General features: G+C 35.8%; 2 protein-coding genes across 2 annotated transcripts in view; one reads left to right on the top strand and one right to left on the bottom strand.

Annotated features, from left to right (window-relative positions):
• Positions 1-23592, bottom strand: part of LOC124362934 (perlucin-like) — a 275641-nt gene that overhangs the window by 99393 nt on the left and 152656 nt on the right. The window lies entirely within an intron of this gene.
• On the top strand, positions 216-23242 carry LOC124362933 (C-type lectin domain family 18 member B-like). The gene is made up of 5 exons (XM_046817829.1): positions 216-429; positions 997-1185; positions 4799-4863; positions 20079-20187; positions 22887-23242. The coding sequence occupies exons 1-5, from the start codon at positions 231-233 to the stop codon at positions 23120-23122; spliced, it is 798 nt and encodes a 265-aa protein (XP_046673785.1). The 5' UTR covers positions 216-230; the 3' UTR covers positions 23123-23242.

Below are 23592 nucleotides of genomic sequence, written 5' to 3'. Positions count from 1 at the left end.
AACACTAATTGCCTTTTAGATTTTATGAGATATTCATTTAATTAGAGTCTACATTTGTATAAAAAACAAATTTTAAAATACTCCTATAAGGCCATAAGACGGATGTAATTCTAAAACTAGGCGTGTCACAAAACTGTAAACAATATATAGAAAGTTAACCGTTTATCATTGACCTGATTGATCAAAGCTCAGTCTCTAAAGCAATTATGTTTTTGGACGATTTACCGTGCATGCCAAGATGTGACAAAATCAAATTGTATGCTCTGATTGCAGCCATGCCACAATGCTTGACACAGAACGACTGCCCTGATGTTCTGACGTGTATAGACATGAAGTGTGTGGACCCCTGTCCTGGGCCCTGTGCTCAAAACTCCTCCTGCAGGGTGCACAAACACGTGCCCTTCTGCTCATGCTCTCCCGGACAGATTTGTAAGTAATCAACAAATTTAATACTATATTATAATATTTCAAAATAAGGATAGCGGTTATAAGGCCAAGTATTTGCTTCGCACTCCCACAGTCACGAGCGCAGAGGATTGGGGCCAGTCCAGCACGTGCCGTTTGTCGTTCTGGGCTATTCCATAACATCTTAGATTCTTGAAGAATAATAAATTTTACGACTACTAAAAGTAGTTTATATTTTTCACATTAACAACTTATATATGTATATATATATATATATATATATATATATATATATATATATATATATATATATATATATGTATAAAACAATATTTTCAATACAATTTAAAATAAAAATAGGTAGGAATTTTGCTGGAAAACTGTGTGGACCCCAGCCTCAGTCAATAATTTTATAATTCTTTTGTTATATTTTAACGCTGGTAGTTTTGTATATAGACAAATATTGGAAGATTAACATATTTTTGTATGTAACAAATATTGTTATTTTTACATACCTAACCAAAATAGGAATACTAGGATATTTCGAAAGACAAATAATAAAGCCACGATATTTATTTTATTCCCTTACAGTGCAAACCAAGTGCTTAGAAAATGCTGACTGCCCCTTGGATAGGGCATGTATAAAACAGAAGTGTGAAGATCCCTGCTATAACATCTGCAACGGTAACAACACCAGTTGCCGGGTCCGCAACCACATCCCTTACTGCACCTGCAAGGAAGGCTTCTATGGTGACCCACTCACTGCATGTAATCAACAATGTAAGCTTTTCTTCTATTATTGACGGTAACGTTTATTAGATTAAAACACGTCAAGTAGAGTCTGTTGAATTAAAATAGTAATTCAAAATACTATAATAGATATGGTGTATAAGAATGTGAAGTTTTCTTTTATATATAAAAAATAAAGGTTTTCCATGCCCACAATACTACGACGTTGCTGAAAGGCACATCTGTATACCATGCTCTGATAAACTACATACGGACAAAGTAAAATACATATTTACACATTCCTGTGAGGATGATAATTATATCATTTTTAACACATTGACTGCGACAGATGTCTTAAGATGGGTAATCAGTTTAGAGAAACATGATCACTCAATATGTTCTATGAAAATGTAAAAATGTTAACACAGACAGGCGTCAGTTATCGTACAGTAGTTTCCCACGTTGACTGCAAATGACGCCTTACAGCACATAATCATAAAGAAAATACTCATGATCACTTAGCATAGGACCGCAGTGGAACTGTTAACCATGATAAACGAAACTTTTTGAGCACTACTTTTACACGTTGCCTGCGACGGACGCCTTACTGCACATATGCAGATAGAAAGTACACATGACAACTCAGTATAAATCCGCAATCAAAGTGTTAACACAAACAAACGACAGTTATTGTACACTACTTTAACACGTTGACAGCAACATACACCTTACAGCACATAATCATAAAAGACAATACACATGATCACTTAGTATAGAACCGCAGTGGAACTGTTACAATGTAAAACTAAACTTATTTAAACTGTATTGTACACTACTTTAACACGTTGACAGCAACATACGCATTACAGCACATAATCATAAAGACAATACACATGATCACTTAGCATAGGACCGCAGTGGAACTGTTAACCATGATAAACGAAACTTTTTGAGCACTACTTTTACACGTTGCCTGCGACGGACGCCTTACTGCACATATGCAGATAGAAAGTACACATGACAACTCAGTATAGATCCGCATTCAAAGTGTTAATACAAACAAACGACAGTTAATGTACAGTACTTTAACACGTTGACAGCAACATACACCTTACAGCACATAATCATAAAGACAATACTCATGATCACTTAGCATAGGACCGCAGTGGAACTGTTAACCATGATAAACGAAACTTTTTGAGCACTACTTTTACACGTTGCCTGCGACGGACGCCTTACTGCACATATGCAGATAGAAAGTACACATGACAACTCAGTATAAATCCGCAATCAAAGTGTTAACACAAACAAACGACAGTTATTGTACACTACTTTAACACGTTGACAGCAACATACACCTTACAGCACATAATCATAAAGACAATACACATGATCACTTAGTATAGAACCGCAGTGGAACTGTTACAATGTAAAACTAAACTTATTTAAACTGTATTGTACACTACTTTAACACGTTGACAGCAACATACGCCTTACAGCACATAATCATAAAGACAATACGCATGATCACTTAGTGTAGAACCGCAGTGGAACTGTTACAATGTAAAACTAAACTTATTTAAACTGTATTGTACACTACTTTAACACGTTGAAAGCAACATACGCCTTACAGCACATAATCATAAAGACAATACTCATGATCACTTAGCATAGGACCGCAGTGGAACTGTTAACCATGATAAACGAAACTTTTTGAGCACTACTTTTTACACGTTGCCTGCGACAGACGCCTTACTGCACATATGCAGATAGAAAGTACACATGACAACTCAGTATAAATCCGCAATCAAAGTGTTAACACAAACAAACGACAGTTATTGTACACTACTTTAACACGTTGACAGCAACATACGCCTTACAGCACATAATCATAAAGACAATACACATGATCACTTAGTATAGAACCGCAGTGGAACTGTTACAATGTAAAACTAAACTTATTTAAACTGTATTGTACACTACTTTAACACGTTGAAAGCAACATACGCCTTACGGCACATAATCATAAAGACAATACACATGATCACTTAGTATAGAACCGCAGTGGAACTGTTACAATGTAAAACTAAACTTATTTAAACTGTATTGTACACTACTTTAACACGTTGACAGCAACATACGCCTTAAAGCACATAATCATAAAGACAATACACATGATCACTTAGTATAGAACCGCAGTGGAACTGTTACAATGTAAAACTAAACTTATTTAAACTGTATTGTACACTACTTTAACACGTTGAAAGCAACATACGCCTTACGGCACATAATCATAAAGACAATACACATGATCACTTAGTATAGAACCGCAGTGGAACTGTTACAATGTAAAACTAAACTTATTTAAACTGTATTGTACACTACTTTAACACGTTGAAAGCAACATACGCCTTACGGCACATAATCAGCCAGGAAGTACACATAATTACTCTGTATAGAGCCACATTCAAAGTGTTAATAAAGAAAAACACACCAATTAATGCATAATAGTTTAACTCATAAACTGCGTAAAATACCTTACATCACACATTACCGGGTAAAAACAGAAAAAATTCAATAAAATATTTGATTTTATACAACACAATTTCTCATTGATCAGATATAGCTTATAAATAAAATTGGATTAAATATTAAAAGTATAAAATGTTCTGACACTCAATATTAAGTAAGTTTCAAAGAAAGGGTGTATTTTTTAAATATTTTTTAAAAATATTTAAATTTACAATATTTCAGTTACATTTAAATTCGTCCACTCATGATTCGTTGTGACTCAAGCTAGTTTTCCATTTAAAAATAATAATTATGTATCATAGGTTGTAAGTTATTACGTGTTTACAAAGATAAAACTTATTGTGTTTTATTGAAGAATACTATTGCAAATTAAATAAGATACGTTATTTCTTTTGTCAACTAACCAAGAGTAAATGTCCTTAAACTGTTCCGTTTACAATTAAAAATTAAATTTGATCTCTCACAGTCTTTGTTGGTATCAAACAAAGTACTCTCTTTATTATCATTCCTATTCTTCGTCTATTTCCCTTTTACTTCTAGAAGCAGGAATTATTTTGGAATAATTTTTAAAAAATTTTGAATAGTTATTGTTTAGTTATTAAATAAAACATTTGTTGCGATCTTCTTCGACATTTATTTTGATAGGAAGTTGTAAATAAAATGAAACTCACGTGTGCAATAAGAATTTTTAGTTTTTATTTACATCAAATATTACTAACAAAGACTCCACAACTTCATTATTGTAGCATATAATTTTTCAGTTAAATTATTACTTTTTGTGATTTATTATAATTAAGGTATTAATAAAATAAAGAAGCATTTTAATAATAATAAAAATTATATATATATATATATATATATATATATAAAATCATAAACATTTTAGAAATGTAATATATTCATATTTTTTTCCCCTCCCGATTGGTATTTATACACTTAGATAATTTGGTTTTTTTTGGGTTTATAAATTGAAATGTAATGGATTTTTTACTTAGTTTATTATTTTGTTATAAATAAGGAAAAAATGTATGTATGTATGTATGTAAACAATTGTACAGTGAAATTTTATTCCCATTAGTCCTGTATTTGATTGTTTAAAATAACTTTACATAATTCAGAAAATCTTTTTCAGACCTTGCGGGAAGTTGGCCACCATTCCCAGGAGCAAAAAAGCGTTACGAAGTGGAAACCGTTAAGGTAAAAACAACAAAAATAAAATAAAATCATCCCCTTTCTCTAAACCGTAGTTCTCAAATCAAAATAAATCAATCAGCATCAAATATTTTATTTTATTATTATCAACATTTCAAATAGTCACGCTAAATTGAAGCCCCTGACGAACATTTTTATTTTTAATACTTTTTCATTCATACTAATTTCCTAACTTCCTGGGTTGTCAGTGTAAGTTGTAAAATGTCATACCTAGGCATATGCCATAACCGGTCAGCATTTTAAAATGCTTGAAACACTAAAAACCATTTCAAACAAGATTTAGTTGCCTTAGGCGTTGTGGAACGTTGTATTGTATCTGGCCATTTAATAATAAAGCTAACCCCTCCGAGTAAAGATAAGTGATAGTAACCCATGCCCTGAGTCTCCTAGTCTGATAAGTGACTGCCTCCTGTTTCTTATTGACTGGTAGTCATAGCACATTTAAGATATATGATAATGCTATCTATACAATTTATAGACTAATTAGAGTCATTATTAACAACATTTAGGCTTCCTTGCTGATCTTTAATTGTGCAATTATCTGAACCTCTTGCTTTGGAAAGCTTAGGATAACTGGCCCTTTGTGTCCCTACAAAACTACACCGTAGTTAATGTGGGGGTAAATCAATCTATAATACGCAGTCATCAGAAACTTAGTAGGGCATTATTTAGCTATACAACTGAAAAATCCTACTTTAGAGCAGATATGGACGATGTGAGCATTCTAAATAAAAAACTGATCAGACAATATTCCGAGTAATTTAGAGCAACCAACTTCTTCCAAAATAATGTCGTCACAAAAGACGTCCGTCTGTCATTTGGGTGTCCTGATCGCAGGACGAAAGGTAGGACATTTTGATTTTAAGGATTTCCTTTTGTGGTAGAGGTTGTTGAATTTCTGGACACAGTTAATAATAATAATAATAACGTCTTTATTTGAAGCGATTTTCAACATTACATTGTTGTTTTTCAAAATAACTCGTCATATATTTTTAATCAAGGCACATACAAATCTATATCATCATCCGAGAAATACAAAATTAAACTAATCTAACCTCTAATACATTAACCAGCTATTTAGGGGGTGAAACACTCTTCCTCCAAAGCCCAGTCTGAGATTGTCCCTAAACGAGGAATATCCATAAGCCTTTAGATTTTAGTTGCCTTAGGCGTTGTGGAACGTTGTATTTTATCTGGCCATTTAATAATAAAGCTAACCCCTCCGAGTAAAGATAAGTGATAGTAACCCATGCCCTGAGTCTCCTAGTCTGATAAGTGACTGCCTCCTGTTTCTTATTGACTGGTAGTCGTAGCACATTTAAGATATATGATAATGCTATCTATACAATTTATAGACTAATTAGAGTCATTATTAACAACATTTAGGCCTCCTTGCTGATCTTTAATTGTGCAATTATCTGAACCTCTTGCTTTGGAAAGCTTAGGATAACTGGCCCTTTGTGTCCCTACAAAACTACACCGTAGTTAATGTGGGGGTAAATCAATCTATAATACGCAGTCATCAGAAACTTAGTAGGGCATTATTTAGCTATACAACTGAAAAATCCTACTTTAGAGCAGATATGGACGATGTGAGCATTCTAAATAAAAAACTGATCAGACAATATTCCGAGTAATTTAGAGCAACCAACTTCTTCCAAAAATAATGTCGTCACAAAAGACGTCCGTCTGTCATTTGGGTGTCCTGATCGCAGGACGAAAGGTAGGACATTTGATTTTAAGGATTTCCTTTTGTGGTAGAGGTTGTTGAATTTCTGGACACAGTTAATAATAATAATAATAACGTCTTTATTTGAAGCGATTTTCAACATTACATTGTTGTTTTTCAAAATAACTCGTCATATATTTTTAATCAAGGCACATACAAATCTATATCATCATCCGAGAAATACAAAATTAAACTAATCTAACCTCTAATACATTAACCAGCTATTTAGGGGTGAAACACTCTTCCTCCAAAGCCAGTCTGAGATTGTCCCTAAACGAGGAATATCCATAAGCCTTTAGACTGTGAGGGACACTGTTGTATATCTGAGGGCCAAAGTATCGAAATCCATTCTTCCCCATCTCCAGCCTGACCCTGGGCACCTCCAGCATGGCGTCCTGCCGAGTGTTACAGTCCCTAATCTCAGCCCGGGTCTGTAGCATCCCCCTGAGGTAAGAGGGTTTTCCCGTCAGCAACACCTTGTGAACAAGTCAAGCCACCTGAAGTTTGAAAATGTACTTTATCGGGAGGATCCTTGCTGTACGGCGATACTGGCTAACGTGATCAAATTTTCTCAGGCCGTACACAAATCTTACAGCAGAGTTCTGTAACCTATTAATCAGGACCGCACCCTCAAGTGTCAATCTTCCCCCAAATACAGGAAGAGCATAAACAATAACTGGGAAAACCACAGCTTTCACAATCTTTAGTTTTAATTCCTCCTGAAGCAACCCCTTAAACCTAAACAACACTCTTAACCTATTCTTTACACCACGATTGATATTTTGAACATGGTTCAAGAAGGTTAACTGCTTGTCAAAAGTAACGCCAAGGATTTTTACTGTGTCCGAAACCTGCAAAGGAACACCTCCCAAGGAATCTCCCGAGGGTCCATTACCAAGAAAGACTGTATTTGAAGAGGGGTAAAAATTAACAAGTGAATACTTTCTTGGATTCAACTGAAGCCCGTGATCGTCAGCCCAGAGCCTGACCCTCGACAAATCAGCATTAATCTGCTGCATTGCCAAGGAAGACTGTAATGGAGGATATGACAACACAAGCTGAGTGTCATCAGCGGAGGAGTAAAGGGAACAGAATGATAACTCAAGATTAAGATCCGCAGTATACAATAGAAACATAATAGGACCTAAGCAGCTACTCTGAGGAACCCCTGACTCCTTGAGAGCAATCCCTGAAAGACGATCATTCACCCTGGTTACCTGGGTTCTGTCGATCAGATAAGAGCGAAACCACATTGTTGAAACCTGATCAAAGCCGTAGTAATGCAGCTTAGCCAAAATCATATCAAAATTCACTGAATCGAATGCATCTGAGAAATCAAGAGCAGCTAAACTACTATATAAATTCTTATCCCTGGCGGAAAACAGTTGGCTTGTCAAACTTAGTAGAGCAGATGTCGTACTGAAACCCTTCTTGAAACCAGACTGACTATCGGGCAAAACACCGCTGCACTCCAGGAAGGAAACCAACTGATTTGTCACAATTCTTTCCAATACCTTAGACAGAACTGGTAAAATGGAAATGGGCCTAAGCTCGGACGCACTAGTAGGATTACTATTTTTGGGAAGAGGGATGACCAGGCTTTTTTTCCATCCAGAGGGGAATCGGCCAGAGGAGAGAGAGATTAATGATATGGGTGATAGCCCCGATACAGAAAGGACTAACTGCTCTGACAATGATGATTGAAAGTCCGTCAATGCCAAAAGTCGCTGTGGAGAGACTGTTGATAATGTTTTTTACCTCACTATCGCTCACCTGCCGAAACTGAAATTTATCTTGTACCTTTTCGCAAGTAGCGTGCTTATAGAAACCGAGCCTTTCCGGATTCACACTGTTATCGCCGCCCAAGCCAGCAAAGTAGCGGTTAATTTCATCCGGGGAAATATTAACCGATACAGAACCGCCAGCAGTGCCCACCTTTAGATCTCCTGCGCGCAAGGTTGCCCAGAAAGATTTTGAGTCACTGCACTTTAACTTTGCCGCAAAATAATCTTTTTTTTCGCCTTTCTAACGGCGTAATTTAGTTTATTGCGTGCGATACAGTATGCCGCTTTCGCACGTGCATCATTACGACAAATTAAATCTTTTTTAATTGGTTTTTTGTGCATGTCAGAAGCATTATTTCTGAATTTTGCCAGGGCGCCTTCCTTTTGGTCACACGCTTTTTTACCAATGGAGCACATGCATCAAATACCTGTGTAATTCCCGCGGTTAACATATCCACAGCATCGTCAACATCACTCTAAAGTTCAATCCCATGCCATTCTATGGAGGAAAGCTCTGAGGAAAACATTTGCAGATCCACTTTTGACAGTTCTCTGTAGGAAATGAACTTTTCCTTCATCCTTTCCTTAGTCTTGCAAGGGCAGTCACAGAAAACCAATTTGTGGTCAGTGATACGCTTGCCTCGACCATCCAAGATCTTAGACGTGTCAACCACACCAACAGTCATGTTGCTCAGGGAATTCCTAACGATGATATGATAAATCAAGGCTGCGCTATTGTCTGTTTCGCGGGTTGGCTCATTGACGATCTGAGCAAGGTTCATCGATGCCAAGAGATTCCTGAAATACTTGAACTCCGGCTTATTGTTCCCAAGAAGATCAACATTAAAGTCGACCATCAAAATCACCTCATCAACTTGAGAGAGCATGTCAATGAAGAGGGCGTGGAACAGAGATTTAAAGCATGAGTAAGGGATATACGGAGGCTTGTAGACCACACAGACACACAAGCGTAATCCCTAAACTTTTCCCAACACGCATATGTATTCCAGCCGGCCATCAATATGATCAAGATAGATCCGCTTCATATCAAATCTTTACCTGAAGTAGACGGCGACACCGCCGCCATTTGAAGGCAAGCCAGGGCCGCACGTCCTATCAAAACGCCAAAATGAATAGCCCTTCAAACTGTAACAATCCGAAGACATATCAGGAGTAAGCCAGGTTTCTGACATACCCAGGAAATCAAAGTTAAAATCCTCAACCACAGAGCAGAGCTCACCGAACCCCGTGTTAATTGAACGAATGTTTACATGGGCTAATCTGCAGAGAGATGGCGGCCTATGACGGCGTTTCCCGACAAGGTGGAAGATAGAGGTGGTTGTACAGAGCTGGCCACCGAGGACAAAACATTCAAAGAGGGATGACTGTCCAAGGCTGTGGTCTCCGAAGAAGTAGGCGCTAGAGGAAGAGGTACAGAGCTAACCGCCGAAGATACTACATCCACTCCCTCCAGAATATGAGAGGAAATAAAGTTGCCGAGAAGATGGTTCCCCGCTCTGTTAAGATGACCAAAATCACGAGCCAAGTGATATCTTTTTATTGAGTCATTAGCGTCAACAAAAACCACACCGAAGTTATTGCACATGAGATCTAATTGCTCGTTAAAAAGATAAATTGATGAGTTGCTGATGTCTCCTCGCTTCAGGACTCCACTCAAGATGATCCTAGATTCAGGGAACTGACACTTAGCAACACTCAGCAGATCAGCCATGCTGTGGAGAGCAGCCTTCTTTCCCCATCCACCATTATATCCAGTACCCCCATTATACCCATTTACCAGATTATTTGTCCCAGCATGAATGAAGATAAGTTTTGACTGGGAAGCCACATACCCCAAAAGCTTTTGCTTAATATGTACTATTTTTGCCCCGGGACAGGCATCAACGGTTGCCCCATTCTCAGCACAAGGGGCACCCGCGTACCTGAACAAAGAGTCCCCAATCACCAACACCCCCGCGGATGATAGACACCCACTTGAGTATGAATCAGAGCCGGCCTCTCCAGAAGTACAACAGACACCCAAGTCAGCCCTACCAGCAACTACCTCAGTAACATTACTGCAAGATTTCATATTAATACAACTAGGCCTATATTTAGCACCTCGTGTAACTGAGGTAACATTACCTTTGGAGGACTTTCTATACTTATTATGTATGGTATTTCTCTTCCGTTTAACATTCCATTTACCAGATACATTTCTTATTACACCAACTACGCCAGAGTTTACTTCCTCCTGGTCACCAGAACCTAATAATACATCTTACGGATTTTTGTAGACAAAACTAGATTTTATTTGAGCTTGTATTCTATTGGACTTTAGTTGTTTGCTATGATTGGAACCCACCCTTGTCCTAGAATTGTCCTTAACCTTTGTTTTGCCTATTACAGAGTCACATTTACTATTACTAATGCTTTAACTGAGCTACAGTTTACAGCCTCATTTCGTTCCAGGCCTACCACAGGAATGTCAGAGGAAGTCCCCTTATTACTATTTACATTGACACCACTTGGGTGAGGCACACCAATCATTGAAAGAAGTGTTACTTATCCTAACAGCACTACAATATCCGTCATATACAAGCTTGGTATTCACAAGGACATGTATACCACATTCAAAATCTTTGCTCTGTTGACTACATTTAGTTACAAAAAACATGTTTTCCTCAAAATTCAATTTATGTACAAAAATCTTTTTGGCAATGCCCAAATTTGTGTTTGAAAGAGAGTCAAGACAGTGACCAGACTTAGCATTAATATCAATAAAAAGTAAACTCCAATGAGTGCCATTTTCAGACTTGAGTTCCGCTCCATTATTATTTATACAAAGAAATGCAAAGTCAAATGAGTAAAAAGAAAGATCTTTCAGTTGTTGCTTTACAACATCAGGGCTACCATGGTTAATAATTTGTGTTACAAAGGGACCTAAAAACAAGGCTTTTGCCTTATTGCTGTCATTAAACGCATCAAAATAAGAATCCAGAATCTTGTCATCCAGCCAACGCCCAACTTTCCATACAGAGTCATTAGCATTATTAAGCTGCGCTCTTAACTTAACTACCTTCTTATTCTTATCTATATTCTCTTTTTTTCTGAAATATTTAATTTCTGAATGAAAGCATCAGCCGCGGCATTATTCTCCATAATTAGAGATTGGAGAGAATGATTTTTCCCTATAATTTGATTTAAAGTACCTTTACATGAATTTAAACTATTTTTCAACAACATATTATCTTTTAAAATAGAGTCTCTTTCTTCAGTGATGACATCTTGGGCGTGTAAAGAGTCGTTCATTGCAGCTCGACTATTACCTTTCACCTCCAACAGTTTATTTTCGATAGATAAAATGTCTGATATGCCGGTTTCAACCAAAGACTCGAGATGTGAGACAATGCTCGAAGTTTCGTCAAGTTTTTTAATAAGTTGGGAGACACCCGTTTTCAATTCTTGCAGTCTAGGATCCGGACAATAAGCTTGAAATTTTTTCCAATTTAGGCAGAGTTCGGAGACAAAGTTTGCAGAGATGTCATCAAGATTGTTTGTAGTATTTAATACACTTTCCAAATTTTCACAAGCTAACTTTGCACGAGTTACCACCATTGTCAATTTATGGTAAAACGAAATCAGAAGAAAACGAAAAAATACATGTACCTATTAAAACACTATTATTACAGTCAGGAAGGAATACCAGATTTCCAAGTACTCCTGAAAGGGAACATTGGCAATCAGCACTGTAGATATGTAGATAGGTTGCCGTCCATAAAATGCAGGCGCAAGTGAAACCGCGCCGTAGTCGGACAGGTGGCTAGGCTATCGCGCTTAGCTGCAGGTACAGTTGGAGGAATTTAGCTGTGCTCGTGCAGCCCTAATACTACCCTTTCAAAAAACGAACGCTATCTGTGTGGCGGGTTGCGTTTACGTGCTAGCCGCTGAGATGAAGGCGCAAGAATCTCTTAACGACTTTACGTTATTTTCAAAAACACGTTAAACAACAATATAACAACTGAAAAACAATCATAAGTCCTATTATTGTTATTATTTGGTATTCTCTTATTATTTAATTTATAATCACTTCAATAATTTTTAATTAATTTTTCAAATGCTAGAATATAATTTTCTAATAACAAATGTTACTTACAATGATTGTTTTTTTCATTGGAGTTCTTCAATTCCACTCAAGTTGTCCTCCTCTTCTGGCTCACTGTCACTGCTGTCTGTATCCGAACCAACTGATATAATAAGGGATTCTATAATATTGTCAATCTGGGGTTCTGCGGCTGCATAGTCCCTTTCGATTTTCTCTACGTGCTTGCACTTTACTGACCACTCTTCTGCGCCCATACTTGATATCTTGTCTTCGCATAGAGCTTTAGCTTGATACGTAGTGAAAGATGTATTTCTTATAACCACATGATGTTGACTTCGGCCCAAATTAACTCAATGGGATTGAGGTCTGGGTGGTAGAGCGGAAGTCGTAAGATGTCATGACCCTGTAGTTGAACAGTTTCGTCCAAGGCGTACCGGAAATGCCTTTGTTTATATAGCTGCACAAGTTTGTAGAGTTCAGGATAAAAGGATATCGTCGCAGAATGGTATTCCGTTTTTTGAAAGCCACAACTTCATATCTTGCTTCCTACTTTTTGAAGTAGGAGCTTTATCCATTTGTATGTTATGGTAGGGCGCGTTATCGAATACTAGTACTGAATTTGGTTCTAAATTCGGTAACACTTTTTCCTTTATCCACTTCATAAAAATGTCCCCATTCACATTGTCGTGGTAGTCTCCACTATGGTTGCTTGCTTTCCAACATGTAAAAGCATTGGGCAAGAACCCTTTCTCTCCATCCGCATGGATAATTATTAGTCTCTCGCCCTTGGAAATCAGCACGTGTAACCCTTCATTTGAGCCATTTGACCAAGTTTGGTTAGATACATGAGACGATAGTATATAAGATTCGTTTAAATAAATTATGGGGCGTCCTTGTTCCCTGTAATTTTTCAACGCTCTCAAGTATGTTATCCTCTTCTCTCGGATTTCCAGCTTTTCAATTATAATTTCCTATTGTTTACCGTCCTTCTCCAAGTAAATTCCAGGTCCTTTAATACCCACCTAAAACTTTTCTCACAACCCTGGAAATATATTTTGTCCCTTAGCGCCTCCCTCAAAAGTTTTGCAGTCGGTATTCGATGTTCTTCAACATGGAAGTTGTCAACTATTCTACGTCGTTGACGGTTTAGTAAAACTTGCCTCACACATGTTACTAACCTTCAACTTGTTAAGTTAACTGTTTATTTTAGTCACAACTCGCTCTGACACTCCAGTTGCTGCAGCAGTTCTTTGGCGAGCCTTTGACAACGGAATTTTAACAGTTTGATGGTCTGCCTCTTCCTTCATAAATGTATAAACATTACTCACAATTTCGCGAGCCTGACTATGAATAGGCTTTTGACTTTTGACTTTAACTCAACAGACATTATCGGTAAAAGCGAAGCACAAGCTACACTCAGCACTGTCACAAAACAGACTGATTGTAGCGAGTGCGATGAGTTATTTGGGTCAATACGATTCCTGAAAGGAGGGTTTTAACCATGAGTCAAAGGAAATGTTTTCGGGACGCAGCGCATAATGCTACCCCGCCACCCCTCCCGCCTATCACCGCACACTCCAGGTCACGCGCACAGCTAAAGTCCTCGAACTGTACGGCAGGGGAATTTCGTGCGGCGGCAGCCTGCTGGAAAACTCTAGTGCGCATGCGCCGACTGAGCGTTGCGTGTCTGCAGGTACTGTCTGCATCTGACTTGAGTGCGCGCGCGTGGTGAGGGGGGCGAGGGTGAGGACTCCCCTCCACAGACAATACGTCACCGTTGTCCCGGCAACGGCGCTACTAGTCACCTTCGCACATTTGCCCGCGAATACCTTGTAGTAGAGAGTTGTGATTTCACCAGTGGACCTCAAATTTGTATTACTACGTTTTAATGTATAACATAGTGTAAATTCATTAGGTGAAAGGAAGTTTAATTTAATATAGTGTATATTTGTGAGTTTTTAGCTTTTCAAAATGGCTCCGGTTCGAAAGAAGGGACAGACAATTCACAGTGAGGCAAGGGATGTTATAAGGTGAGTTATTCAAAAGTGTGATGAAGAATCAAATACGGGTACTCTCCAACATAGACTGAAGCAGAGTAATATCCGAGTAGCTAATTACACGGGTATATCAGTGCGAAGTGTAACATCTATAAGGAAAGAAGGTGTCGAAGCCGGTAATTCAGCCTTAAGTACTCCTGGGAAAAAAGACCATATTCAGAGGAAAAAAATTTAACATCGATGAATTTGACCAGAGAGTGATTCGTGATACCATTAATGATTTTTACATTGTACAAAAGAAAGTGCCAACGTTACATAAATTATTAACGGCAATTAAAGAAAAGATTAACTTTTCTTGAGGAGTACACACTTTACGACGCTTACTTCATACCATGGGGTTTAAGTGGAAGAGATGTGGAAAAATCAGGAACGTTTTAATAGAACGGCCTGATATAGTAAACTGGCGTGCTCGTTATTTGCGAGAGATACAAAATTGTAGACACGAGGGTAAAGTTATTGTGTACCTAGACGAGACGTGGGTGGACAACAATTTAACTTTTGGAAAATGTTGGAGTGGTCGTGGTGTTCCTGGCGTCTTGACAAACACGAGTTCATCTAATAGACTAATAGTGGTTGGTGCCGGCACGAAAGATGGATTTCTTCATGACTGCAATTTAATTTTCAAAGCTGGCAGAGCTACCGGTGATTACCATGGTCAAATGAATGGCGTTAATTTTGAACGATGGGTTCACGAAAAACTTTTGCCACATATTCCAAAAAAACAGCGTAGTTTTCCTTGATAATGCACCATATCACTGCCTTCAGGACAATAAACCTCCTTCTAAATATGCAGTTAAAAATGACATGGTTGAATGGTTAATTAAAAATAATATATCTTGTTCCACGACTATGAAAAAATTTGAACTGTACGATTTAATAGTGCAACACAATCCTCCACAAAAGATTTTCCGTGTAGATTCTTTACTAAAGGCACATGGACATTTAGTAATCCGTTTACCACCTTATATGTGCGAGCTAAATCCTATTGAGTTAGCCTGGGCTACCATGAAACGGGAAATTAAAAATCACAATATCAAAGGTGATTTATGTTTAACAAAACTTGAGGAAGTGACAACACATGCTATGAACTCTGTTACCAAAATAGACTGGGAAGGTTTTACAAATCACACCCTAAAACTAGAGCAGGACTTCTGGATAAAGGATGGATTAATAGAAGACCTCATTGACCACTTCGTTATTGAACTTGGTGGCGTGGACTCCAGTGAAAGTGACGACCCTGATGACGACGACCAGAGTTCTTCTGAATCAGATCTCGCGTGTCCACTCGACTAAGGTTAGAAAACAAAACGTATTTTGTGTCATATTTTTTAAAATATACGGACTTTTTATTACAATACGTATGGTTTCAAGTCCCAAAATTTTTCAAGATAATAAGTAAAACAACTTCATGTTGCTATGGGTTTAATAATAATTTATAATTTAAATAACTTTACAGTTTTAGGATAAGAGTAAACAATGTTATAGCTCATGTAAAAAATGTCATTATACCATAAATATAGAATTACTAAGACCTAATATATACTAAGACCTATATAGAATTATTTAGACCTAGTTAGCTTTAAGCTGTGTTAAGTGCATGTTCATTGTATTATATGTTGTATTTTTTGAATTTCTACTGATATTTGTTAAATTTTATATATTATACTTTCATTTATTAGCACTATTTATTTACGTTCGCTCCTATCAATCTTATACTTTCGTTAGCTAGTTGATTGCTTGTTCCTGTTGCACAAAACGTTTATAAAAATGTTTTTTCCTTTACGTAATTATTTATTATTCTACGTTTGTTGATATCTACCTATACTTTAGTTGTTTTTTATGTAAAGTACAATTTATTTAAATAAATTTTCTGAGCTGTTTCCATACTTGAGTAATTATTGTTGTTTGTTAATCTTTATTTTTATTTTTTGTTATGTTTTGGATATTTATAACTTGTTATATCTTTGGATACTTATTATTTATTATAAAATTTTTGTATACCTATTTTGTTACTTTATGTAGATTTTTCATCTGATTGTATTAATTTTATTTTCCGCTGTATTCTACCATCTATGCTTGTCTTTGTAAATTGGCTGCTGCCGTTGGAAATAAATAAATTACTTAAATACACCAATTTCCTGGCGTTATAATGTGACAAGGCAAATAACTAATAGTTTTAAGCCGGGTAGTAGTGCGGGAAGTGACAGCTGGTCGACAGGCTCAGCCAATGGCAGGTGCATTCCTTAAGCTCGCAAACAAGTCAGATGCGGACAGTACCCATTCATTCCGATATCTCCAAGAATAGACACTTCACTGATAACGCCAATCCTGACAGGCATTACTAATTACGGTATTCCAGAGTATTTAGTGGCGCTGGACGGCCGCGGGCACAGTTCAAGTAAACTCGTTTAAACTCCGCACTCGGATCGTATTATTTAAATATATAAAATTAAATAAGCAGCGAAATACCACACAGCAATTAGAGTAGGACCAGGCCTACCAATCTCGATAACAGTTGTTGGTGTTAAACGATTACTACTCAAGATAACTTTTTGATTCGATCGTGAAACAAAATTTGGTGTTATCAGCTTACTTTACGAGTACTCCTTGTAGCATTGATGACTCTACGTCATTGAAATAGATAAAAAATAAATCTGACTGAGAATTGATCCCTGAGGAACCACACAGTTCAAGCGAGTTTATTTTAGATATGGACAATTTGTGTTGGCTGGCATATAACTGAGCTGAGTTAGCTGATATATGCCTCACCTGCACTGTAAGAGGCCGCCTCCAATGCAATATGATTCGAACTTTCTTGTAGTGGTCAAAACAGCCAGATGCTATAGACAAGTCCAGAAACACACATAACATGGAATCTTGACCTTCCAGTCCCGTTACAACTATGTCGACTAGACTCACCAACGCGTTTATTGCCAACTTACCCCTTTTGAAACTAAATTTATTTTTAGAAAGACAGTTGCATTTATTCAGAAATTGAAGCATTCCAGCCATATATAATTTTTAGGTATTTGGATGCTAACCAAGAAAGTGTATAAATTATGTATTTATTACTTATTTATAGAAAACCAACTATCTTTCTAAAAAAAGACTGACTTTTTTATTTTCAGGAAAGAGGGAAAATGTCCCTCTTTAAAAGACAGATTGACTAGTTGATATATTTGTTTACAATTTGGTTTGACAATTTTTAATAACCCATGCAGATGTCAAATTAGAGTGATTTGAGTTTTTGCCTGACAGCTGCTGGATGATTTTCATAAGATCGTGCTCAACTACTGGAGTCAGTACCAATGAGGTTATTGAACTTCACGTAAGATTAACTTGCCGAGGAGATGGGCATGGATGGACTTTGTTCAAATGCAATGTAAAAAAATTATCAAACTCGTTCGTAACCTCAGGATCATCCTCCACTTGTAACTTCAAACTTTTTTTGTGCAATATTTTTAATGTTTACAATGTCCAAAACAGTTTTTTTTTTATTTGCTTATAATTTTTAGATACGTTTTCTAAAAATAATTATGTAACTCTAAAAAAAATATTTATTTTCTTGGAGATAACTATTTAGAATTTTAAAAATAATGAAATTAATTTATGGACTTACATCGATATGTAAATAACCTTGAAAAATAGATCAATCGTATTTTACATCCATGATTTACCTTCAACATACCGATGGTGAATTCGCCCATTAGGATTAAATCCTGTTTAGAGTTGGTTAGGACAGTTAAATGGGCTTCCAATTTGAATACAAAGTCATCCATTCCGCCGGGTGACTAGTAAACTCCAATAAATGGTGTTTTGGATTTTTTAGTACTTACTATTAGTGAACCCTCAGATATTTTACAAATGGTATTTGTAATAGGTTTAAAATGTGTTTTCCCAATTTTCGGCATAAAAAAACTAAATATTAATTTTATAGCTTACTCCACCAACTTAATTATCTGTAGAATTTTGTGCTTAGTACTCTAAAAAGAGATTCAATACCTCTATTGTAAGAAAATCTTTATAAAAGATATTTCCTGTCTAAATCTTTACATTGTTACAATAAAAATCGTCAGCCCAATTGTAACTGTTACCTAAATCGTGATAACATTTTGTTTACACACATTTTGTTCCTACACATTAAAACAAATACTTTTTCACATAGGATCACTACTTTACATATTAAACAAAAGACGGCAGAGCTGGTAACATAAGGATATAAGGGGTTGGAATTTAGGTCTGACCGTAGAAGGTTTTGACCCTGGCTTTCAACGTCGGACATTTTATCAATAATATCAATATTGTAATGTACCAATTTTATTACTTATTCTTTATCAGAAGATCCTCATATCCTGGTGCATGAGGACGTGCAGTATAAGTCTAAATATTAGATAGCCTTTTCTTGTAAAAATAAACTTAATATTGTACTTAAAATAAGTATTAAAAAATTTAAATTTTTGCTATTTTTGTCAATGGCTTTGTCTTAAAAATTGCTATCAATGAATGTTTCAGTGAAAAATGAGAGTACTGAAAATTCCGTAGGATTTACGTAAAGTGAGAACCATGGTTGTTCTGATTCAGTTATATTTTAGTATGTTGAAGTCTCCCTTCTAATAACTAATACCACCCCCGCATCATCCAAAGGTAACCTGGTCACCTTGGTAAAACATCATCTAAGCAGTGAGACTAAAACTTACATTAAACAAAAATAACACCCTACTTTGAAACCATCTCAAAGTTCTACCACTGTGCAACAGGTTAACAATATTACTCTCTATTGTCGGTCTGCATGTCTCAAATCGTACAGTTGTAAAAGAATACAAATAAATTATATATACTGTTTTATTTGTACTCACTTAAATAAATTTATCTTTCGTGGTTGAAAACTGGAATATTGATTGGAATAAATAATTTATATCATAAGCATGATTCTTTATTATATTAAGGACCCAATATCGTTCTCTTATTTATCACTATATTCGTTCTTAGTTAAGAACCGCTACATAATATTCACTAGTAGAAGACGGTCTAAAGTAAATAAAACACATTGGTAAGACAAACACAAAAATAAATAGTAACATAAACGAATTAAAAGCAAATTTAAAATTAAATCTAAATAAAAAAACATCATTAACATAAAATATATCATCAACCAAACGGCAACCACATTGTATACACAGATATAGGACTTTAAAATGGGGTAAATGGAATATATTAAAGAATTTTGCTAGTAAGAGTTAGCCAAATAACGAATAAAAAACATACTGACTAGAAGTCAGTTGTCAGTAGCAGTTGGATAAGTGAATCTTTTTTGAGATAGCGTTCTTGAAACACAATACCTTTGTGTGGCCTAAGCTTATTGTATGATTTCATGATTTGTACCTAAATTACAGTGTTTTTGTACAATTTATATAGTTAATTTCTTTACATTTTGTCCAGAAATATCTAATTTTATTTCACACTACACTTAAAATTCAGGTATTCGTTTTTATTGTGTAAATAATGTTTAACATATTTTGCAATAGGCAAACTGGTATGGTGCTATGGTACATTGTATGAAGCACGGCGGCAGGCTTGCCACCATCTCGAATTTCGAGGAGAACGAGATAGTCAAATCGAAGATTAACAAGTCAGGTAAGGTTAATATCATTTAAAAATTAGGTTAATACCATTTACGCAAATTAATGAATGTAGAAAAATCGTTTAACACGTATTTGGTCTTCAGATCATATGCTAGTTTAGTTACAACAAATATTCGACAGAAACGCCAAAATGATTATTGAATTGTAAAAGGGGCTCTGTCATGTTATGTTAGCGCACTAACCCGGCAAGTGAGAGATCCGGTTTCTCGTCCCGGTGGAGCAAGAACGTATGTGACTTAATGTTTATTTTAATTAATTATAATCTTTCCCTCTTGTTAGTAAAGAAGTCGTATCTCATAAAAGTGTTATAAAAAATACGGATGGGATATTCTAAATAGGTTTTATTTCTCCTTCATCAGGTATTTAATACGTCAATTTAATCACGTTTAACTGGGTTCACGACTTATTCAGTTGCATGTCTTATAAAAAAATTATAAAATTATTTTATTTTTAGAAAAGTTGAGAGATAATTCACTGTACATAAATAAAAATGCTGTTGTTTATTTATTTGATCCAAGGCAGAGCTATGTTACAAATGTCAAGTATAACATACTACATGTAAGAAAATTAATCAATGTACAAAAATATAAAAACTAAGATAACAATATGTTACAGAAGAGTTTTAAAATTTGAATTGAATAAATTAAAATTTACAATTTATTGAATAAAAATACCATCTTTAATAAAAAAAAATTATAATTCTTTGCAAAGAGAAGTATTTAACTCATACAATAACTTGTTTAAAAAAATATCACTTTAAATATATTTAAGGTTAAGGGTTTTTGCATTATTTAAAGATTTGATGGATTAGTAGGAAAGTGCGGTACCGTAAAAAAGTCAGTGAATAATTGAAGAAGTCTTTGATATCACGTAATGTTGACTAATCGTTCCAGTCAATACAGGAGATCATGTCTTAAAACTTTTGTTTAATACTACAGGCGACCGATGGATACTCGAAATGTCTTCCTTGTAGGAATCGTAAAATCAGTAGCAGTTATCAATAATTGAATTTTCTTAGAGACTACACTTTGAAATGTGATTACTTAAAGCATCCATTCAGTTTCGAACAGTACAAGTTGCACAAATCTACATTGTATACTCCGTAGTCACAGGTTGAGAAAAATAAAGGTCATAAAAAGACACATACAAAAATAATTACGGTTACTGAAATTATTATATTTTTCTGTTGGTTAACTAATCGAAATAAATCAGGAGGGTTCACTTCTCCTTTTCGCATCTTACCGATGAACCACATTGGCTACAGTAGAAACTGATATCTAATTTGTATTTGGGATATCTCATAGAAATTCAGGATTGGCAAAGCATTAGCAGCAATAGTCCAGTTATTGTGGAAAAGGGGGGGGGGGGGGGGTGAGTAGGTCGCGTATATTTCAGAGTTTTAATTTAGAAGTAGGTGGAGCTGAGGCTGTTATAAACCTAAACATGAGGGAGCTCCCCCCTCCCAATTTATCTGAAAAAATATAAACAGTACTAGCATTAAAACTTCCTCCATAATATGACACGGGTTTGGCTCACTATCATTTCCCATGGAATCTCGACAGGGGGTGGTTCCTCCCCAAATTTTTCGTATCCTGAAAATTCATTAGGAAGCAAACTCAAAGGTCCTTTTAGGTCAAAATCCAGTAGGGTTTTCTTTTCATCTTCTTGACATAAATTTATAAATTAAGAACAAAACCTAATAAGTACATATTTGTAATGAAAGGCTAGCTCTTAAACAAATAACGTTATTATAGAACTCCATTCTAATTTCTCTTTACTCTTCCAAACAATTCATGTTCATAAGCAAACCTTATACATATATATTTAGAACAATACACAAATAAAATGATTTAATGAAGTTGGGATAACACTACAATAATGCGAAATTTTACTCCATCTTTCTATTAGGTAAAGCTTCTAAGTAAGAATAAAATACCTTTCGCTATAACTATTTTATTTTTGCTAATAAAAGGAGAACACCTCACTATATTTTGGTATATTTATTTTGATAAATAAATACTATGTTATTTACGCTATGTTTATTTTAATAAAATCACAATAATTCTTTTAACAAAATGTTATCTGTAAGCGAACGTAATAAAATGAATTCATTATACAGACAATAGTTTGTAACTGTGCTACGCCTTAAATAGCACTTTAATCTTTGCTGTTTTGAAGGATTTACCTCGTTAACAATTGATTTACATCTATTTGTTCAATATACTTACCAAAATTTATGATTTTTGATTTCTTTTGAATTCTTTTTCTCTCCATTCTTTTAAATCTGGATGACAAATTGTTTTTAAATCAAATAAGGGCAGTTCTTTCCTTAGACTGCAATTAGGTCTTCACTTTTGACAGGAGATTGTAGGTTAGATGTTACTTTGCATCAGATATTCAACATTAATTTTAATACATTTAAAAGGATACCTAACTGATATGTCTTATTTATGGCATCAAGCCACAATTCTGGGTGTTAGGGATGAACCTCGTGCTGGCCAGTACTTGGGCATGGGTGGGCAAAGGGAGATCTTTTACATAGGTTTGTTCATAATTGTAATGTCTGTTCCAAGGCTAAATTCCCAGTTCTGGATGTCAGAGATGAACCTCGCGCTGGCCAGCACGTAGACATGGATGAGTATGAGGAAATCCTTCACATATGTTTGAGCGTAATTATAATGTCCATTTCAGGTCAGAAGCCTCAGTTCTGGACGTCAGGAATGAACTACCCCCTGACCGAAACATGGACATGGATGAGCACAGGACAACCCTTAACGTACACAGACTGGATTGTTGGACAGCCTGACAGCTGGTTAAATCTGGTTGTGGGAGAACACTGCTTGGAGCTCTGGGAGGCGGGGCACTACCGCTGGAATGACAGGAACTGCTTGGATATCTTATATTTCATTTGTGAATATTACGATTGATAGTGTTTCTGTAGGTTGCATTTCATACTACAACACAGTAATGGTAGTGCCACATTGTTCTCAATGGTTCTATCAAAAATGTAAATTTTTAGTTAAAAATAAAAAAATATTACAAATCTATACGATGGTTTAACCATTCGCGGGGCTGTTACTCCAATCCTTAAATGTGAAAACCAGACCTGTACCGCCTCATTTCTGTGAATTGGTTGCCCAGAGACAGACCCTCGATTCCAGGAACTTGCTTTTACACGTTTGGTGCATTAATACCACCTCAGAAGACTGTCCGTAACGAGGGGGCGGTAGTGTTAACATCTCTTCACTCGTAATTGTGGTTAACTTCGACTCTGTAAAGATCTTTTCCATAAGACATTATTATGGGAAAGATAACTATAACAATTTAACTATTATGGTAGTCCTTAGTAACTACAAAGGAGGCTTGTTTTGGAGAATTGCCACAGTTATGTGATATC

The sequence above is a fragment of the Homalodisca vitripennis genome, chromosome 5 (assembly GCF_021130785.1).
Source record: "Homalodisca vitripennis isolate AUS2020 chromosome 5, UT_GWSS_2.1, whole genome shotgun sequence".
NCBI classification, from domain to species: Eukaryota; Metazoa; Arthropoda; class Insecta; order Hemiptera; family Cicadellidae; genus Homalodisca; species Homalodisca vitripennis.
Note: the sequence above shows the minus strand (reverse complement) of the source record. Positions and strands in the feature narration are given on the sequence as shown.